This window comes from Myotis nattereri (genome assembly GCF_964212035.1).
Source record: "Myotis nattereri genome assembly, chromosome: 8".
NCBI classification, from domain to species: Eukaryota; Metazoa; Chordata; class Mammalia; order Chiroptera; family Vespertilionidae; genus Myotis; species Myotis nattereri.
This window is the reverse complement of record NC_138083.1, coordinates 69,298,076-69,312,791: the sequence shown is the minus strand read 5'-3', so window position 1 is coordinate 69,312,791 and position 14,716 is coordinate 69,298,076. Positions and strand designations below refer to the sequence as shown.

The window sequence follows — 14,716 nt, the reverse complement described above, 5'->3', positions numbered from 1 at the left end:
TGAGATAGTTCAAGACGGCTGGGACTGGATGAAGGAGATGGCTTGAAGGTCTAGGTCGTGAATAACATGACTGTATGTGAAGTGCTTGGCACAGCCCATCACAAACGAACTGCCATGGTATCTCATTATAATTGTGACCTTGTGAGCCAAGTTTGGGACAATCCCGCCGTCATTGATGAGACACTCAAAGGTTTTAAGCCCAGGGTGATCTATCTCATCAGATTTACAATATGATCAAACTTAACAAGAGCCCTGTGACTGCTGGGTGGATTACGCACTAGGAAAGAAGCAAGGTTGGAGGAACAGAAGACCAGTTGGGAGACTACCATAATAATTCAGAAGACAGATATGAGGTAGAAAGCTTCAAATACCCAATAGTAGAGTAGATGTACAGTGGAAGACAGAATACAGCAATGAAAATGAACTAATCATAGCTACATGCAACAACATGGATGGGTCTTGCAAATGCAATGTTGAGCAAAAGAAGTCACAAAATAGGACTGTATAATTCCACTCATATCAAATTGAAGAAACAGACAAAATTAGTGTTTAGGGTGCTTGCTTAGGTGACAAACCTGTAAACACAAGGAAGTGATTAGCATGCAAATAGTGGGGAGATTGCCCCATTGGGGGATTCTGCTTGACAATAACTTGAATGTTTACCCAGGTGTTCATTTTGTGACAAATACATTGTTTTACATTTCTGTCTTGTGCACACTTCTGTATGTGTGCTATTCTTTTCCTTTTTTTGACATGTTTATTGATTTAGAGAGGAGAAACATCGATTGGTTTACTCCCCCAGGCGTCCTAACTGGGGACCGAACCAGCAATCTAGATACATGCCCTGACTGGGCATCGAACCCATGACCTTTCTGTGTACAGGTCAAGACTCCAACCAACTGAGCAACACCAGCTAGGGCTGTGTATATACTACTCTTGAAAAAAATTTAATTTTTAGAGAGAGAGTGGAACATCAATCGACTGCCTCCTGCAACCCAGGTATGTGCCCTGACCGAATGGAACCTCCACCCTGCTGTATGGGGCAATGCTCCAAACTGAGCCACTCCGCCTTGGGCTATCTGGGTAGGGCTATTTATTAAATATCGTTTTATTGATTTAGAGAGGAAGAGAAACATCAATGATGTGCATCATTGATCGGCTACCTCCTGCACGCCCCCTACTGGGGATAGAGCCCACAACCCAGTTCGTACCCTGACCGGAATTAAACCGGGACCCTTCAGTCCGCAGGCTGCCACTCTACCCACTGAGCCAAACTGGCTAGGGCGAGAACCCTAGCTCTTATTTACTATGCCTACTACTGCCTCGTTTTGACACCCCCAGCCTCACCGAGCTGCCTGGGGCCAGACACTATGGACACCAGAAAGGCTGCCCAGGTGGGTGTCTGCAGCCTCTGGCTCCACATGGGAAGCTCAAGTACAATAGCAGGCGGCCGTTTTGTCTTCCACTGCCGTCGGCTCACTTGAGACCAGAAGGTGGAGCCAGTGAGCCTGCGGGCCTCCACCAAAGAATTCCGCGGGGGCAGGTTTGAGGGCCGGACCTAGTAACCGCTAGTCTCCTGATGGTCCACCTTCTGTAGCTGGTTTGCGGTCTCAGTGAAGATTTGCAAAGCAACTAGTGGCCATAGACGTCAGTGTTGGCATGCCCCTCAGATGCATTTAGTAGACAATTTCTCAACTTTGTCCAAAGCCATTATTTTACAGTGTAAGATAAAAATGTTTTGATTTCAGAGGAAGGGAGAATAGAAATATCGATGAGAAACATCAATCAGCTGCCTCCTGCACGCCCCCTACCGGGATCAAGCGCAACCCGGGCATGTGCTCTGACCGGGAACCCATGAACCTCCTGATTCGTGGGTAGACGGTAGACGCTCAACCACTGAGCCACACCGGCCGGGCTACAAAAGCCATCTTTATTGTCTCCCACAGCTGTTCTTCTACTCAAGGGCACTTATAAGCTGTGCAGCCTCATTATGGGAGGTTCAATGTGCATGCTAACTGGATATGGAAACAGAGGCCCAGAGAGGGCAAGCGACAGGCGGAAGTGGCAGAGCAGCCCCGGGGCTAGGACCCCGGTCCCCGTCGCGTTCACAGCCTACGTCACCAGGACTCCGCCCTCCGCCGGCGCCTCCGTGGGTTTCCAACCCGCCCGCGCCCCCTGGTGCGCACACTCAATCCGCTCCCGCCGGCGCGCGTCCACCCGGGTCCTTCCGCCCAGCGGGCGTGCCCGCCTGGGAAACTGAGGCAGGGAGCGTGCCTGTGAGTCCGTCGCTTCCTCTAGCCACACCCCAGGGCCCGCAAAGCTGCCTCCCCCTCCTCAGACCCGCATGGAAGAGCAGGGAAACACGGGAGGTAGAGGAGGGGGCCGAAAAGAAGCGGGTTTGAGGACCCGGACGGTCCTGCCACACTCAAGATGGCGGCCGGGAGCGGCGAGGTCCCTCAGAGGCGGTACCAGCGCATGCGCAGCGCGGAGTCCCGGCCCGGGACACAAGATGGCGGGAGCGGCGCTGGGGAGGGAGAGGCGGAGGCGGCAAAACGGGCGGCCGAGCAGAACGTATAGCCGCATCCCCTCGAGTCCGCTTCGGGCAGGTAAGAGCGCCAGGAAGCCATGGTACCGCTGCGAGCCGTGCCAGGATCCGGGAGTCCGAAGCCGGACGGTGGTGGCCTCTCCGACGCTTTTCACTCGGGGCCACCGCTTGCTTCGTCTCTGCCGCCGCCGCCATTTTAGGCCTGAGGGTGGGCGGCCGGGCTGGTGGCCTGGGTGAGGGAGGTGGGCCCGGAGAGCGCTGGCGGAGCGGCCTCTAAGGCCCCTCCGCTGCCGCCGCCGCCACCGCCTTTGTGTCGGGCTCCGACTCTGAGTCGCCTCAGCCCGGGGGCGGGAGCGCGCGGCGGGGCGGGGGGCGGAGCCCGGGAGATGGGCCGGCGCGCGCGCGCCAAACAGCCCGCCCCCGCTGGGGTGGGGGGAGCGGGGAAGGTGTGCGCGCGCTGGGGGTCGCCCCTCCTTCGCGCGCCCCCCCGCACCTGCGCACTTTGCAAGTCCTTTGACCCCGCCCTACTGGGCTGGAGGATTCTGATTGGTGTATTACTGAGTTGGTCCCGCCCCACCTTTCTCCAATCCTGGAATGGACTCTACGTTCCGATGGGTTTCTTTGGTTGCGCAGATACAGTTTATCCTGAAACTGCTTGGCCGTCAAACTGCTGCATGCTGGCGGCCAGCGAGCTACAGAATCAATAAAAACGCCATCTTAATAATAATATTTGTCTCTTACTGAGAGTGTAAATATGCGAGAGACTCTAGGCATAGAGACCATTGAGGTTGAGTGCGGCTTATAAATCGCAAAGTGCAGAAGGTTCTGGAACGTGGGTCTGCCCAACGCCAGCTGGTACTTTAAAAAAAAAAAATTTTTTTTTTATTGTTGTCAGAGAGGAAGGAAGAGGGATAGAGAGAAACATCAGTGATGAGAATCATTGATTGGCTGGCTGCCTCCTGCACGATGGAGCTAGAAACCCAGGCATGTGCCCTGACCAGGCATCCAACTGTGACCTCCTGGCTCATAGGTGGATGCTCAACTACCGAGCGATGCCGGACGGGCCCCACTGGTACTTTGATAAGTGACCTGCTGCATCCAAATCAGCCGGAAAATTAAAAAATTTTTTTAATTGTAAAAAATTGCTAAAGATTTGAAATGGTATAAAGCAAAAAGATTGGTCATCCCATTTCTCAGTCCCGCTCTTCACGTTCATTTAAAACACACACCCACAAATTCTTGTGTACCTCCCCTCCCCATTTCTGACTCCTGAGATGTGGAGTTAGGGACAGGGATCTGATTTTTTTTTTTTTTACAAGCCACCTGGTGGTTCTTATGCATAGCCAGTTTTGGGCAGTGTCCCCATTTGGCTTCATTAAGCTGTGCTGCTGTGCCACCTCTGCATAGTTAATGTAACTGGTGCAGTATCACACAGTGTTTCTTGGGGAAAAAAGTTTTCAATAAAGATGAACACGCTGTTACATAATTCATTTGCATGTGTGTGTGTTCGTTAAAGACTTAGTTCAAAGAAGTGTGGGTGGCTTTGAACTTGCCCTCAATCTGTGATATGTGTGGTTGTTCACTTTTCTCTTGTCTTAGGGATACTTTAGTTGGCAGGACAATTTGAAGGGTCCATTGTGCAAAATGAAAATGTGGGCCCCTTGTTAAAAATTTATTAAAAATTTTAAGACAGTGACAGTAGAACATTAAATTAGGCCCAGGGCCCTCATCAACATGGAGCTCTATGCGACTATAGACTGCATGTCTAAGAGGGTGAACCTGTTAGGCTGGAAAGCTTGAGAAGTACCGTTTTTATTCCCTGAGTCCCCATCTCTCCCACAGTGTGTCCTACCCTGTCCTGGAGGCTTCCAATTTGTCCATCTTGTTGTTGTCCCTGCTCTGCAGTGTTTCACAGGTCTGTGACTCTTTTCTTTTATTTGCTCTGCAGTTGCTGATGCAAGGAATTCCCTGGGCCCCCGTTCACTCCACTGCTGACCAGCCCGCCCACGTGCTGAGCCTTTCTGCAGGCCTCTTCCCTGCCTCTGTGGGACCCTGTGACTTGGGGTCCATCCGGCCGGAGAAGAAAATCCTCTCATGCTAGTATTGCAGACCTTGGAGGGTGAGAAAAAGAGGGAACTCGTTCAGCCTTGAGACCTGTGGGCTCAGCCCCAAGGCACCAGGAACCCCTCTTCCACAGAGAACCAAGGCAACTACAGCTTTTTCTCCCCTTGGTCAGTGATTCCAAACCTTTTTGTTATCATGGCCCCTTTTTGTTGTATGGATGTCCTTTTGCTTCCTGCATTTTTATTTGCCAAACTGTACCAATGAAACAACCATTTACTTTTCCCTTTCCAAATTAACAAAAGATGTCTACTCCTGAGTGTACAATAAAATCAATGTCCCAATGATTCCTATGATGTTGTCAATAGCCAATCAGAGCTTCTGATCAGCATGAGATAATCAGTGTGACCACAGTGAATTGATAAAATTTCAGCAAGCAAAGATAACTGATGTTTAAATGTGCCTTTGTGGTCTTTTGGTGGGTATGTTTGATTTCTTTGGGGTATTGACATATTGAAAACACCATTAGGATCACCAGTCTGGTCACAGTTGGCCATCTAGGAGTCTAATGGCCAGGTTGAGAACTACTTGTTAATCAAGACATGTGTTGGGTGTATTTTGGGTGGGGTTAGTAGGTAATACACATCTGAAGGAACTGACCTCTTTCCTGGTATTGAAATAAAATTTCACCTGGAGATTATGAAGGACTGAATTCAATATTCCTTGGTTCCACTGGGTCTTTAGCAACAGATTTCTTCCTGCTTCCCACCCTGTAGTGTAAAATGAGGCATCTATTTAGATGTCATGTCCCTTCCTGGCTGTGCTTTGTGCCCATTAGATTTTACTGGATAGGAGCGGAAAGAGGAGTTACAGTTCCTTCTTGTGGGAGCAGCTTCTCAAAGATAGACCCTGTTCTGTCTTGTCACTTGCTGCTTTGGAAATATTTTCAGAATAAATAGACCTCTTGCTGGGGACAGGTACCCTGCTGAGCACTCTGGAGAACGCTAAACTGGACCCAATTCCCAGTCCTGGGAGTTGTGACAGTTTAATGGGGAGAAAAACCCAGCTCATAGACCACAGACTGAGTGCTACAATGTAGATGTTTATAGCCCTGAGGAGGGGCTCTGACTGCCTTGCTTGGGGAGGGAAGAGTCAAGGAAGGCTTCCTGGAGGAGAGAACCTAGTGGCAAGCCAGGCAGACAATTGGAGAAAGCGTATGTCAGGTGAAAGGAGCAATAGGAGTACCCCATTTTACAGTTGAGGAAACTGCAGCCTAGATTCCCAGGCTGCTAGGGCACCATGCTGGCCCTCCAGGACGGGACGGGATTGATCTTCATATCTGCAGGTGGTCACTGGGGCCCTCTAGGTTGTAGTTGCTGGGTGGTGGGTGGAAGTGACCTCCATGCCCTGATGGCCCTGACACCCTTTGGTCCTCTGTGTGGCAGGTCCGGTGTGGGTGCTGAGATGGCCAATGAGAACCACGGCAGCCCCCGGGAGGAAGCATCCTTGCTGAGTCACTCCCCGGGCACCTCCAATCAGAGCCAGCCCTCTTCTCCAAAGCCCATCCGCCTGGTGCAGGACCTCCCAGGTACTGGCAAGGGGCAGTGGCAGGGTGGCGGGGTCAGAGGGTGCCCCAGGAGGAGCCCTGACCCAGGCTGGGTTCCATACTTGTTTGCAGAGGAGCTGGTACATGCGGGCTGGGAGAAGTGCTGGAGCAGGAGGGAGAACCGGCCCTACTACTTTAACAGATTCACCAACCAGTCTCTATGGGAGATGCCTGTGCTGGGCCAGCACGACGTTATTGTAAGTTCCAGCCTCGGGTAGGGGTCTCACAGCAGCCTCTGGCATCTGGATCTTCCCCAAATGTACCCTGAACACTATTATGTGCCTAGTTCTGGGGGTACTATGACAACAAAACAGTCCCATCTCATGGAACCTAGTCTCATATAGGGAAACTGGCATATAAACAGCTGACTAGAATAGTATGTGATACTGAACTTGTATGACATGTTGGGCACTGTGCTTGGGATGCAGTGTGAACAAGATAGACATGGTCCTGCCTTTGAACTCGGGGATCTACTGGAGGGGACTAGGATTACGACGTGGCACTTTTGTGAAGGAGGATGTTAGAGTACATCAGGGATCCTGACTGGGTCGGGGTGGGGTGGGGTTTTCTGAATGCTTCTCTGAGTTAGTGGTTAAGATGAGAAGACTGGCTAAGGGAAAGTGGTAAGGGGAGGGCATGTGCATTCTAGGAACTTCAATGTCATTGTGGTAAGGGAGGCACGGGCAGTCTGGTGGGAGCACGGGCTTCTGAATCTGTCAGTTTGGGCAGCCTTTCTTTCCTTGGAAACAGTCAAGCCAGTTGGCATTCCCATTTTGCAGATGAAGACATTGAGGCTCAGAGAGGCGAAATGACTGGCCCAGGACCTCACAGCCAGTAAGAGGCAGAGCAGGATTTGTACCTGATGTGATTTCAGGGCCCTACTGCCCACCATCACTTTCATATTCTGTCACCAAAGGAGTTCCACCACAGGGCCTTGCTTTTTAAAAAACAAGCATTTCTTGAATTTTCTCTTCATTCCTGACTTTCATTTTGGTTCTTAAGGAAAAAACTAACACATTGAGTGCTGACCTCATGCCAGATGCCACATTAAGCTGGTCATATTCATTGACTTGTTTAATCACCATCTCAGTGGCGAGGTATCGTGGCCGTTTTGAAGGTGAGGGAATTAGGAGGGAAGTAACTCCCAAGGTCACACAGTTGCAAGTAGCAGGCAGGAGTAGTACCCAGTGTTCTGCACCCCAGCCCCCTGTTCTTCTCTGAGGAGTAGGAGCAGGGGGTGGGGGGCCGTCAGGATTCCGCAGTACTGGGACTCCTAAGCTGCTGGCTCTGGTTGCAACTCTGCTGGTCTCCTCCTCCAGTCGGACCCTTTGGGGCTGAATGCGACCCCACTGCCCCAAGACTCAAGCTTGGTGGAAACCCCTCCAGCTGAGAACAAGTCCCGAAAGCGGCAGCTCTCAGAAGAGCAGCCAAGCGGCAATGGTGTGAAGAAGCCCAAGGTGAGTGTCTCAGCTTCCTGGTAGGCAGCTGGGCCTGTCAGGTTAGTCAGGAGGGGAGCCCCGTGCACAGCTCCCCAGTGTACACAGCGCTGGAGCCATCGGCCAACGCTTCTAACTTGATGTCTTTGCCTCTTCTGCTCCAGATCGAAATCCCTGTGACACCCACAGGTCCATCGGTGCCCAGTTCCCCCAGCATCCCAGGAACCCCAACACTAAAGATTTGGGGAACATCCCCTGAAGATAAACAGCAGGCAGCTCTCCTCCGACCCACTGAGTGAGTCCTTGTGGATTGGCTTGGGGGCACCCATTGTTGGTGCCTGGGGCTGAGGTTGTGGTGACGGGCAGGGTGCCCTTCCTCCCTTTTCTCTACTTTCCTCATTGCTCCTCCACCCCCCAAGGGTGTACTGGGATCTCGATATCCAGACCAACGCTGTCATCAAGCACCGGGGCCCTTCAGAGGTGCTGCCCCCGCATCCCGAGGTGGAGCTGCTCCGCTCCCAGCTCATCCTGAAGCTTCGGCAGCACTACCGGGAGCTGTGCCAGCAGCGAGAAGGTAGCTGTCTCCTGGGCCACGGCCTCCTTGGTTTTCATCCACCCTGAGCAGGAGCAGGGGTTGGCCAGTTGGGCTTGGGGATGGCACTCGAGCCCAGTGGCTGAGAGCATGCGCTGTCGGGGGACAGACCTGTTGGAGTCCGTTCCACTAAGTGCTGGTTCTGTGACCTGGGGCTCATCACTTAGCCTCTCTGCACTTGGGTTCCGTCATCTGTAAGAGAGGGGTAATAACAGTGCCTACGTAAAGGGTGGCTGAGGTCAGTAACAGAGCAAGAAACGGTTATTAACACTTGCAGAATGCTTACTGTTTGCCAGGCACTGTTCAGAGCCTTTTTAAGATCTGTGAAAGCGCATAAAAAGGAGTAACTGTACCTCACAGGATTAATGTAAGGAGTAAGTGGAATGGAAAGTGCGCAATAAATGGTAGTTTTAATTAGTAAATAAATCTGCCTAAGTTTGCTGAAATATAGAAATCCCCCCCTTTCTTACCTTATGTAACACTTATTAACATACTTTAAAAAAACTAGCGACTGTCAAATGTTGCTTAGAATGGAAGCCCCTGACAATAATAACAGTCACGTCTTATTTCCTGTTGCACCTCCAATGCCCACACAATGCCTCCTGAATTCAGACCATCATCAGTCTTCCTGTTCTGCAGGCATTGAGCCCCCTCGGGAATCTTTCAACCGCTGGATGCTGGAACGCAAGGTCGTGGACAAAGGCTCTGACCCCATGTTGCCAAGCAACTGTGAGCCAGTTGTGTCGCCTTCCATGTTTCGTGAAATCATGAATGACATTCCCATCAGGTATAGCCCCACAGCTGAGGATGACCCAGGGCTGTTTAGTTTGTGCCCAGTTCTGTATAGAAGGGCTCTAACTCTGTCCACTCTCTAATCTAGGTTATCCCGAATCAAGTTCCGGGAGGAAGCCAAGCGCCTGCTTTTTAAATACGCAGAGGCGGCCAGGCGGCTCATCGAGTCCAGGTTTGGCTCTCCCCTGCCCCCAGCAGGATGGGTCTGTGATGGGGGGCTGGTTTCACAGGTCATTGGCTCACACTCAACAGGGCTGTCACTGCTTTTGGTGGCAGAAGTGGGGTTAGCTCCCAAAGGCAGAAGAAAGGCTGTAAGTCCAGGAGTTGACGGCTGAATGCCGGTGGAAGTGGGATGAGAGTAAGGAGGTTGGAGCAGACACTTAACCGCTGGTCCCCCATGTGCCCCTGGCAGGAGTGCATCCCCTGACAGCAGGAAGGTGGTCAAGTGGAACGTGGAGGACACCTTCAGCTGGCTGCGGAAGGACCACTCAGCCTCCAAGGAAGACTACATGGTGAGTGGCCCTGGGTAAGGTCAGTGGAAAGGCTCTGTGGCCGCTTCCTCCCAGAAGCCCACTCTGCCTACCCAGGCTGGGCAGGGCCTCACAGCAACCTGCTCAGCAGACCTTTGACACTCATTAGTCCCCAAACTCATGTGAATGGAAATGTTTGTCTAAGCTCCTGGCTTTCTCCCGAAGAACATTTCCATTAAGATTCTTAATGGAATTCTGTGCTTGGCTACCATCAGTGGCTGCCTTTTCAACTTAATGAACAATCGACATCTTTTGGAAACAGACTGACACACTGTCTTTTCTTGGATGTGTGTGTTCATATATTTAAGAGCTACCACAAGATTCACTCCCTACTTTAATGTGTCCAAAACATTTTTTTTTCTGGCCCAAACCCATCTCTTCTTTAATTCTCCATCAGCACTAGCAATGGGCTCTCTTTTCAGGACTATTTTTCACAAGAGACAAGGTTTCGCACTTCACGATAGTAACTGTGTACTTGACACGTAGAGATTGACAAAGGTAGGTGTGTGCTCAGTAGCCAGAGTGACTCATTTTCACTCATCTGACTTTCACATGTGACTCAGTAAAATTACAAATGCCCACAATTATTCTTGGAAGTTATTGAAAGCTCAAATTTCAAATCTACAATGATCAAGGAAGGATCCCATTTTATGTTCTTTCTCCCCAATAGACTACAAATGCTTTGTAAACAGGGACTATGCCCAGTTGTCTGTTTCCCTACCAAGTAGCATGGGATCTGGCACAGTGTAACCCCAAAATTAAATTATGGCATTTATTGGACACTTGCTATATGCCCAGGGCTTGTTAAGCCCTTAACAGGAATGACCATATTTAATATTCCAACTGCCTTGCTAGGTAAGTATTTCATGTACCCTTAACAGTGAGAGACATAAGATTCTGAGACCTAATGACACAGCTCTTAAGTAGCAGAGCCTGTTTCTAAATGAGGACGGCTGCAATCCAGCAGCCCTCCCCTGCCTGCCAGCTCACTTGAGCCCTGTCTCCTCCAGGATCGCCTGGAGCATCTGCGCAAACAGTGTGGCCCCCATGTCTCGGCCGCGGCCAAGGACTCCGTGGAAGGCATCTGCAGTAAGATCTACCACATCTCCCTGGATTATGTCAAACGGATCCGAGAGAAGCACCTTGCCATCCTCAAGGAAAACAACATCCCAGGTAGGAAGCCAGGTGGAAGGACCATATCCATCAGCTGTATCCTAGGCCCTGGTTGAAGGGACAAGTGAGACAGCCTCAAGGCATAACTGGTTTGGGGTGGCTCATTCCTCCAGCAGGGTCTGGGACATGACCTGCAGTGAGCTTTGGCCGGGGTTCTCAGCACTCTTCTAGGAAATGAGGAAGTAATGAGAAGTGGGAGAGAAAGACAGGCAGGGACTAACTAGTTAGTTGGACCTTCGTTCAACTCTGTAAGCCTGTTTTCTCAAATTGAGGTATGATACCTGGCCAATAGGATCATGTGAGGATTCAGTGGTAACTTAAACTGGTTGGCCCCCAAAGACCCCTAAGTGAGGTACTGTAACTACTGTGATGAGGGTGATGCAGTTCTACTTTTGCATGGCATCCGAGCCTGCTTGCCTGCCAGGCCCCAAGGCATGGCACACTGGGGGCCTGAGTCGTCAGTACAGTACAGAGCACATTGACACAGGCCATCAGTGCTTGCCCCTACTAATCACCTGGCCGTGTCCTTTGTTACTCTTCCGTGGGGTGGGATGTACCTCCCTTGGTCACTGGGATGGGGTGGGCAGCCCCTGGCATACTGGACACAGGTTGTCCAGGGTGGCCCCTCATTGCTCTCCCCATCCACAGAGGAGGTGGAGGCCCCAGAGGTGGAGCCCCGCCTGGTATACTGCTACCCAGTACGGCTAGCTGTGTCTGCGCCCCCCATGCCTAGTGTGGAGATGCATATAGAGAATAATGTGGTCTGCATCCGGTATAAGGGAGAGATGGTCAAGGTCAGCCGCAACTACTTCAGTAAGCTGGTAAGAGCTGGGGGAAGGGGAGGCGGGTCTCCACAGGTGGGAGAAGTGAGGGCTGGATCTCTCTTGACCCAGAGTCCTCAGCAAGAGGCCAGTGACAAGGGAGGCACCTGCGCTCAATTGAAGCCCCCTGCTTTCTGTCCCACAGTGGCTCCTTTACCGCTATAGCTGCATTGATGACTCTGCCTTTGAGAAGTTCCTGCCCCGAGTCTGGTGTCTTCTCCGACGGTACCAGGTATAGGTCTGGGGTAGCAGGGGAGGGCTCCTCTGGACGGGGAGACTGAGCGCCAGGTGCTGACTGTGGCCACTCTGCAGATGATGTTTGGCGTGGGCCTCTACGAGGGGACAGGCCTGCAGGGATCGCTGCCAGTGCACGTCTTCGAGGCCCTCCACCGACTCTTCAGTGTCAGCTTTGAGTGTTTTGCCTCACCCCTCAACTGCTACTTCCGCCAGTACTGCTCTGCCTTCCCCGACACAGATGGCTATTTTGGCTCCCGCGGGTGAGAGCCAGGGACTGCTGGGCCCCTCTTGCCCAGGCCTGGGAAACTGTCAGTCAGTGCAGATCCCACCTTGGTTAGCTGCTTTCTAAATGCTTTGGAGTCAGGCAGTCTTGGGGTAGTCCCTGCCTTCACCACACCAGATATGTGACCTTGGACATATCCCTGAACCTCTGGGAGCCTATTAACCCCCAACCCCCAACCAAGCCTGTGGGTTTCTTAGCCAGTTAGCCCACATTTGGAATACTGGGAGGGAAGAGAAATGGTGATACAGAGCTCAGAAGCCTTACAGACTAATGGGGGTGGGGTGGGGGTGAACACAGATAGGAGATGATGTCTCCAGCAGGAAGACAGGGCCATGCCAGCAATAGGGAAAGCTCAGCAGCTAGGGAATTCCTGGGTGTGGTGCGTGCTCTGGTGGCAGTGGGGTCACAGCTGGATTTGAGCTCCAGCTCCTCCACTAATCAGCTTGGTGGACTTGGGTCACCAAACCTGAGCCTCTGTCATATGTTCAATGGATATGGCCACATCTTGCCCCAGGACGAATTAAGGACGAATGTTGGCCTCTGGCCTCATCAGGGCCATCTCTTCAATGTGGCTGCCTAAGTGTGGGGGCAGCACCTGTTTCTGGCTGAGGGACTGGGATTTAGAATGCTCACCTCTGTCCCCAGGCCCTGCCTGGACTTCTCCCCGCTGAGTGGTTCCTTTGAGGCCAACCCTCCATTCTGCGAGGAGCTCATGGATGCCATGGTCTCTCACTTCGAGGTGGGTATGCTGTTTGGGGGTGGAGGATGGCAAGCAAGATTGCCAGCACCTGGAGGGCAGCCTCTGACATCCACCCCGTGCCACCTCCCACAGAAACTTCTTGAGAGCTCACCGGAGCCCCTGTCCTTCATTGTGTTCATCCCTGAGTGGCGGGAACCCCCAACACCTGCGCTCACCCGCATGGAGCAGAGCCGCTTCAAACGCCACCAGCTGGTCCTGCCCGCCTTTGAGCATGAGTACCGCAGTGGGTCCCAACACGTCTGCAAGAAGTGGGTTTCCAGGGAGGGCAGGGGGAGAAGGCTGGGTTGACTGGGCCAGCAGAGCCCTACCATGAGCTGCTGCCTCTGCCCACAGGGAAGAAATGCACTACAAGGTGGTCCACAACACAGCCGTGCTCTTCCTGCAGAACGACCCTGGCTTTGCCAAGTGGGGGCCAACTGCCGAGAAGCTGCAGGAGCTGAGCACCGCCTACCGGCAGTCAGGCCGCAGCCATGGCTCCAGCTCGTCCTCCTCATCCTCCTCGGAGGCTAAGGACCGGGACTCAGGCCGAGAGCAGGGCCCTAGCCGCGAGTCCCACCCCACCTAACACATCTTGCGGGGAGGAGGAGCCCCAGGGTGCTAGTATGGACTGGGACTTGGCTCTTGAGCTGCCAATGACATAGGAAGATTATGGCTCTGCCAAGGCTCCCCCTCCCTGCACCCTTCCCCCCCCCGCCCCAACTTCCCACCTCAAACTCCAAGTCCCCTGTAAATAGGCCCCATACCTCTCCCCACCTTCTGTGCCACCTTGTTTCATTTGTAAAAGTAAATACAGAAACCCTCCGGTAAGAACGAGTGAGGGTTTTGAGGGCAGAGAAAGCTGAGGAACCTGGAGCCTTCTGGGATCACACCTCTGTACGTCCAGGTTCACCTCATGACCCCTGGGCCTTAACACCCCACCCCAGGGCTCCAGTGTCTTACCTCCTCACCCTGCTGTCCCCACAACTGGGGCCCTGGTGGCCTCAGCCCGTGCCCAGCAGGTCTGGAGTCCAGAGCCCTGCACCATCTATCTGGTAAGTCCCTACTCCCAGAATTGAGCCTGTGCTAATCTATGTGGGGAGCTGAGGGTTGGCAGCTATGCCCAGGTAGAAAGTTAGACCTCTGCTGGCCTTGGAACCACCACAGTATGTGGGCAGCCAGGTGTGTTTTACACTCAAGTCAAGGTTCTGGAGGAAACATAGCTCAGAGCCATCACAGGCTGCTCCTCGGGGGCCCAGGGGGAGAAGCTGGGGGCCCTCACGGGCTGTGTGGGGCCACTGTACTTACAGAGGCCAGGCTGGACGCACTGCAGGCTAGGCTGCCTCCACCTCAGTCCCCACTTGTGGCTGTAACAGGCTCCACCTTTCCTTCTCCCCAAGTTCTTGCCTGCTTCAGGCTGTAGCAGCAAGTGGACAAAGTGAGCCAGCTAGGGCTGGACTCTGGTCCCTTTATTGAGAGTAAGGCCAGTGGGTCCATCCAAACAAAAATAAATTTCTTTTCCAAAGCCTGCCTGCAGGCTGGGGCAACCAGCATGTCCTGGCTGGTGCCTATAGCTGCCCCACCCCAACCCCCATAGCACAGGTCTGGCTCCCTTGGAGTGACAGGATGCTGGCTGCTCAGTATCTGGAGATCCTAGGTGGAGCAGGGAGGTGAGTCCTGGTGAATTCCCTCCACCCCCAACAGGGCTAGCCCCAATATCCATGGTCTGTGTTGTGCCCCTGGGGCTTAGTCATCGGTCAGGGTGATGACGTCGTACTCGATGCCCTGGTGTTGCAGCTGTTGGATGTGTTCGGGCACTGTCTCCTCTGTGCCAAACAGGCCCTGGGCTTGGGCCATGGCAGCATCAGCCACCGCTGCCAGGGGAGGGGAAAGGATGGTGAGCT

The 14,716-nt window shown here is 52.8% G+C and overlaps 2 protein-coding genes across 8 annotated transcripts in view; one reads left to right on the top strand and one right to left on the bottom strand.

Annotated features, from left to right (window-relative positions):
- The first annotated feature begins 2,484 nt into the window (after positions 1-2,484).
- On the top strand, positions 2,485-14,357 carry PCIF1 (phosphorylated CTD interacting factor 1). Of its 7 annotated transcripts, none has more exons than XM_081097870.1 (17): positions 2,485-2,606; positions 4,494-4,664; positions 6,052-6,194; positions 6,285-6,409; positions 7,532-7,669; positions 7,813-7,943; positions 8,068-8,222; positions 8,880-9,027; positions 9,121-9,204; positions 9,445-9,544; positions 10,573-10,735; positions 11,384-11,556; positions 11,702-11,788; positions 11,869-12,053; positions 12,722-12,815; positions 12,909-13,084; positions 13,170-14,357. In XM_081097870.1, exons 3-17 carry the CDS (start codon positions 6,071-6,073, stop codon positions 13,399-13,401), a joined length of 2,115 nt encoding a protein of 704 aa, XP_080953996.1. In that variant the 5' UTR covers positions 2,485-2,606; positions 4,494-4,664; positions 6,052-6,070; the 3' UTR covers positions 13,402-14,357. The 7 variants fall into 7 exon arrangements, with proteins under 7 accessions (XP_080953996.1, XP_080953995.1, XP_080953999.1 ...); XM_081097869.1 differs by having other exon boundaries at positions 4,494-4,776; XM_081097873.1 differs by having other exon boundaries at positions 13,222-13,641.
- ZNF335 (zinc finger protein 335) overlaps positions 14,255-14,716 on the bottom strand; it is a 20,053-nt gene continuing 19,591 nt past the window's right edge. The window contains exon 27 of the mRNA XM_081097865.1: positions 14,255-14,686. Coding sequence (XP_080953991.1) covers positions 14,559-14,686 — 128 coding nt within the window. The 3' untranslated portion in view covers positions 14,255-14,558. The remainder of the gene's footprint in view (positions 14,687-14,716) is intronic.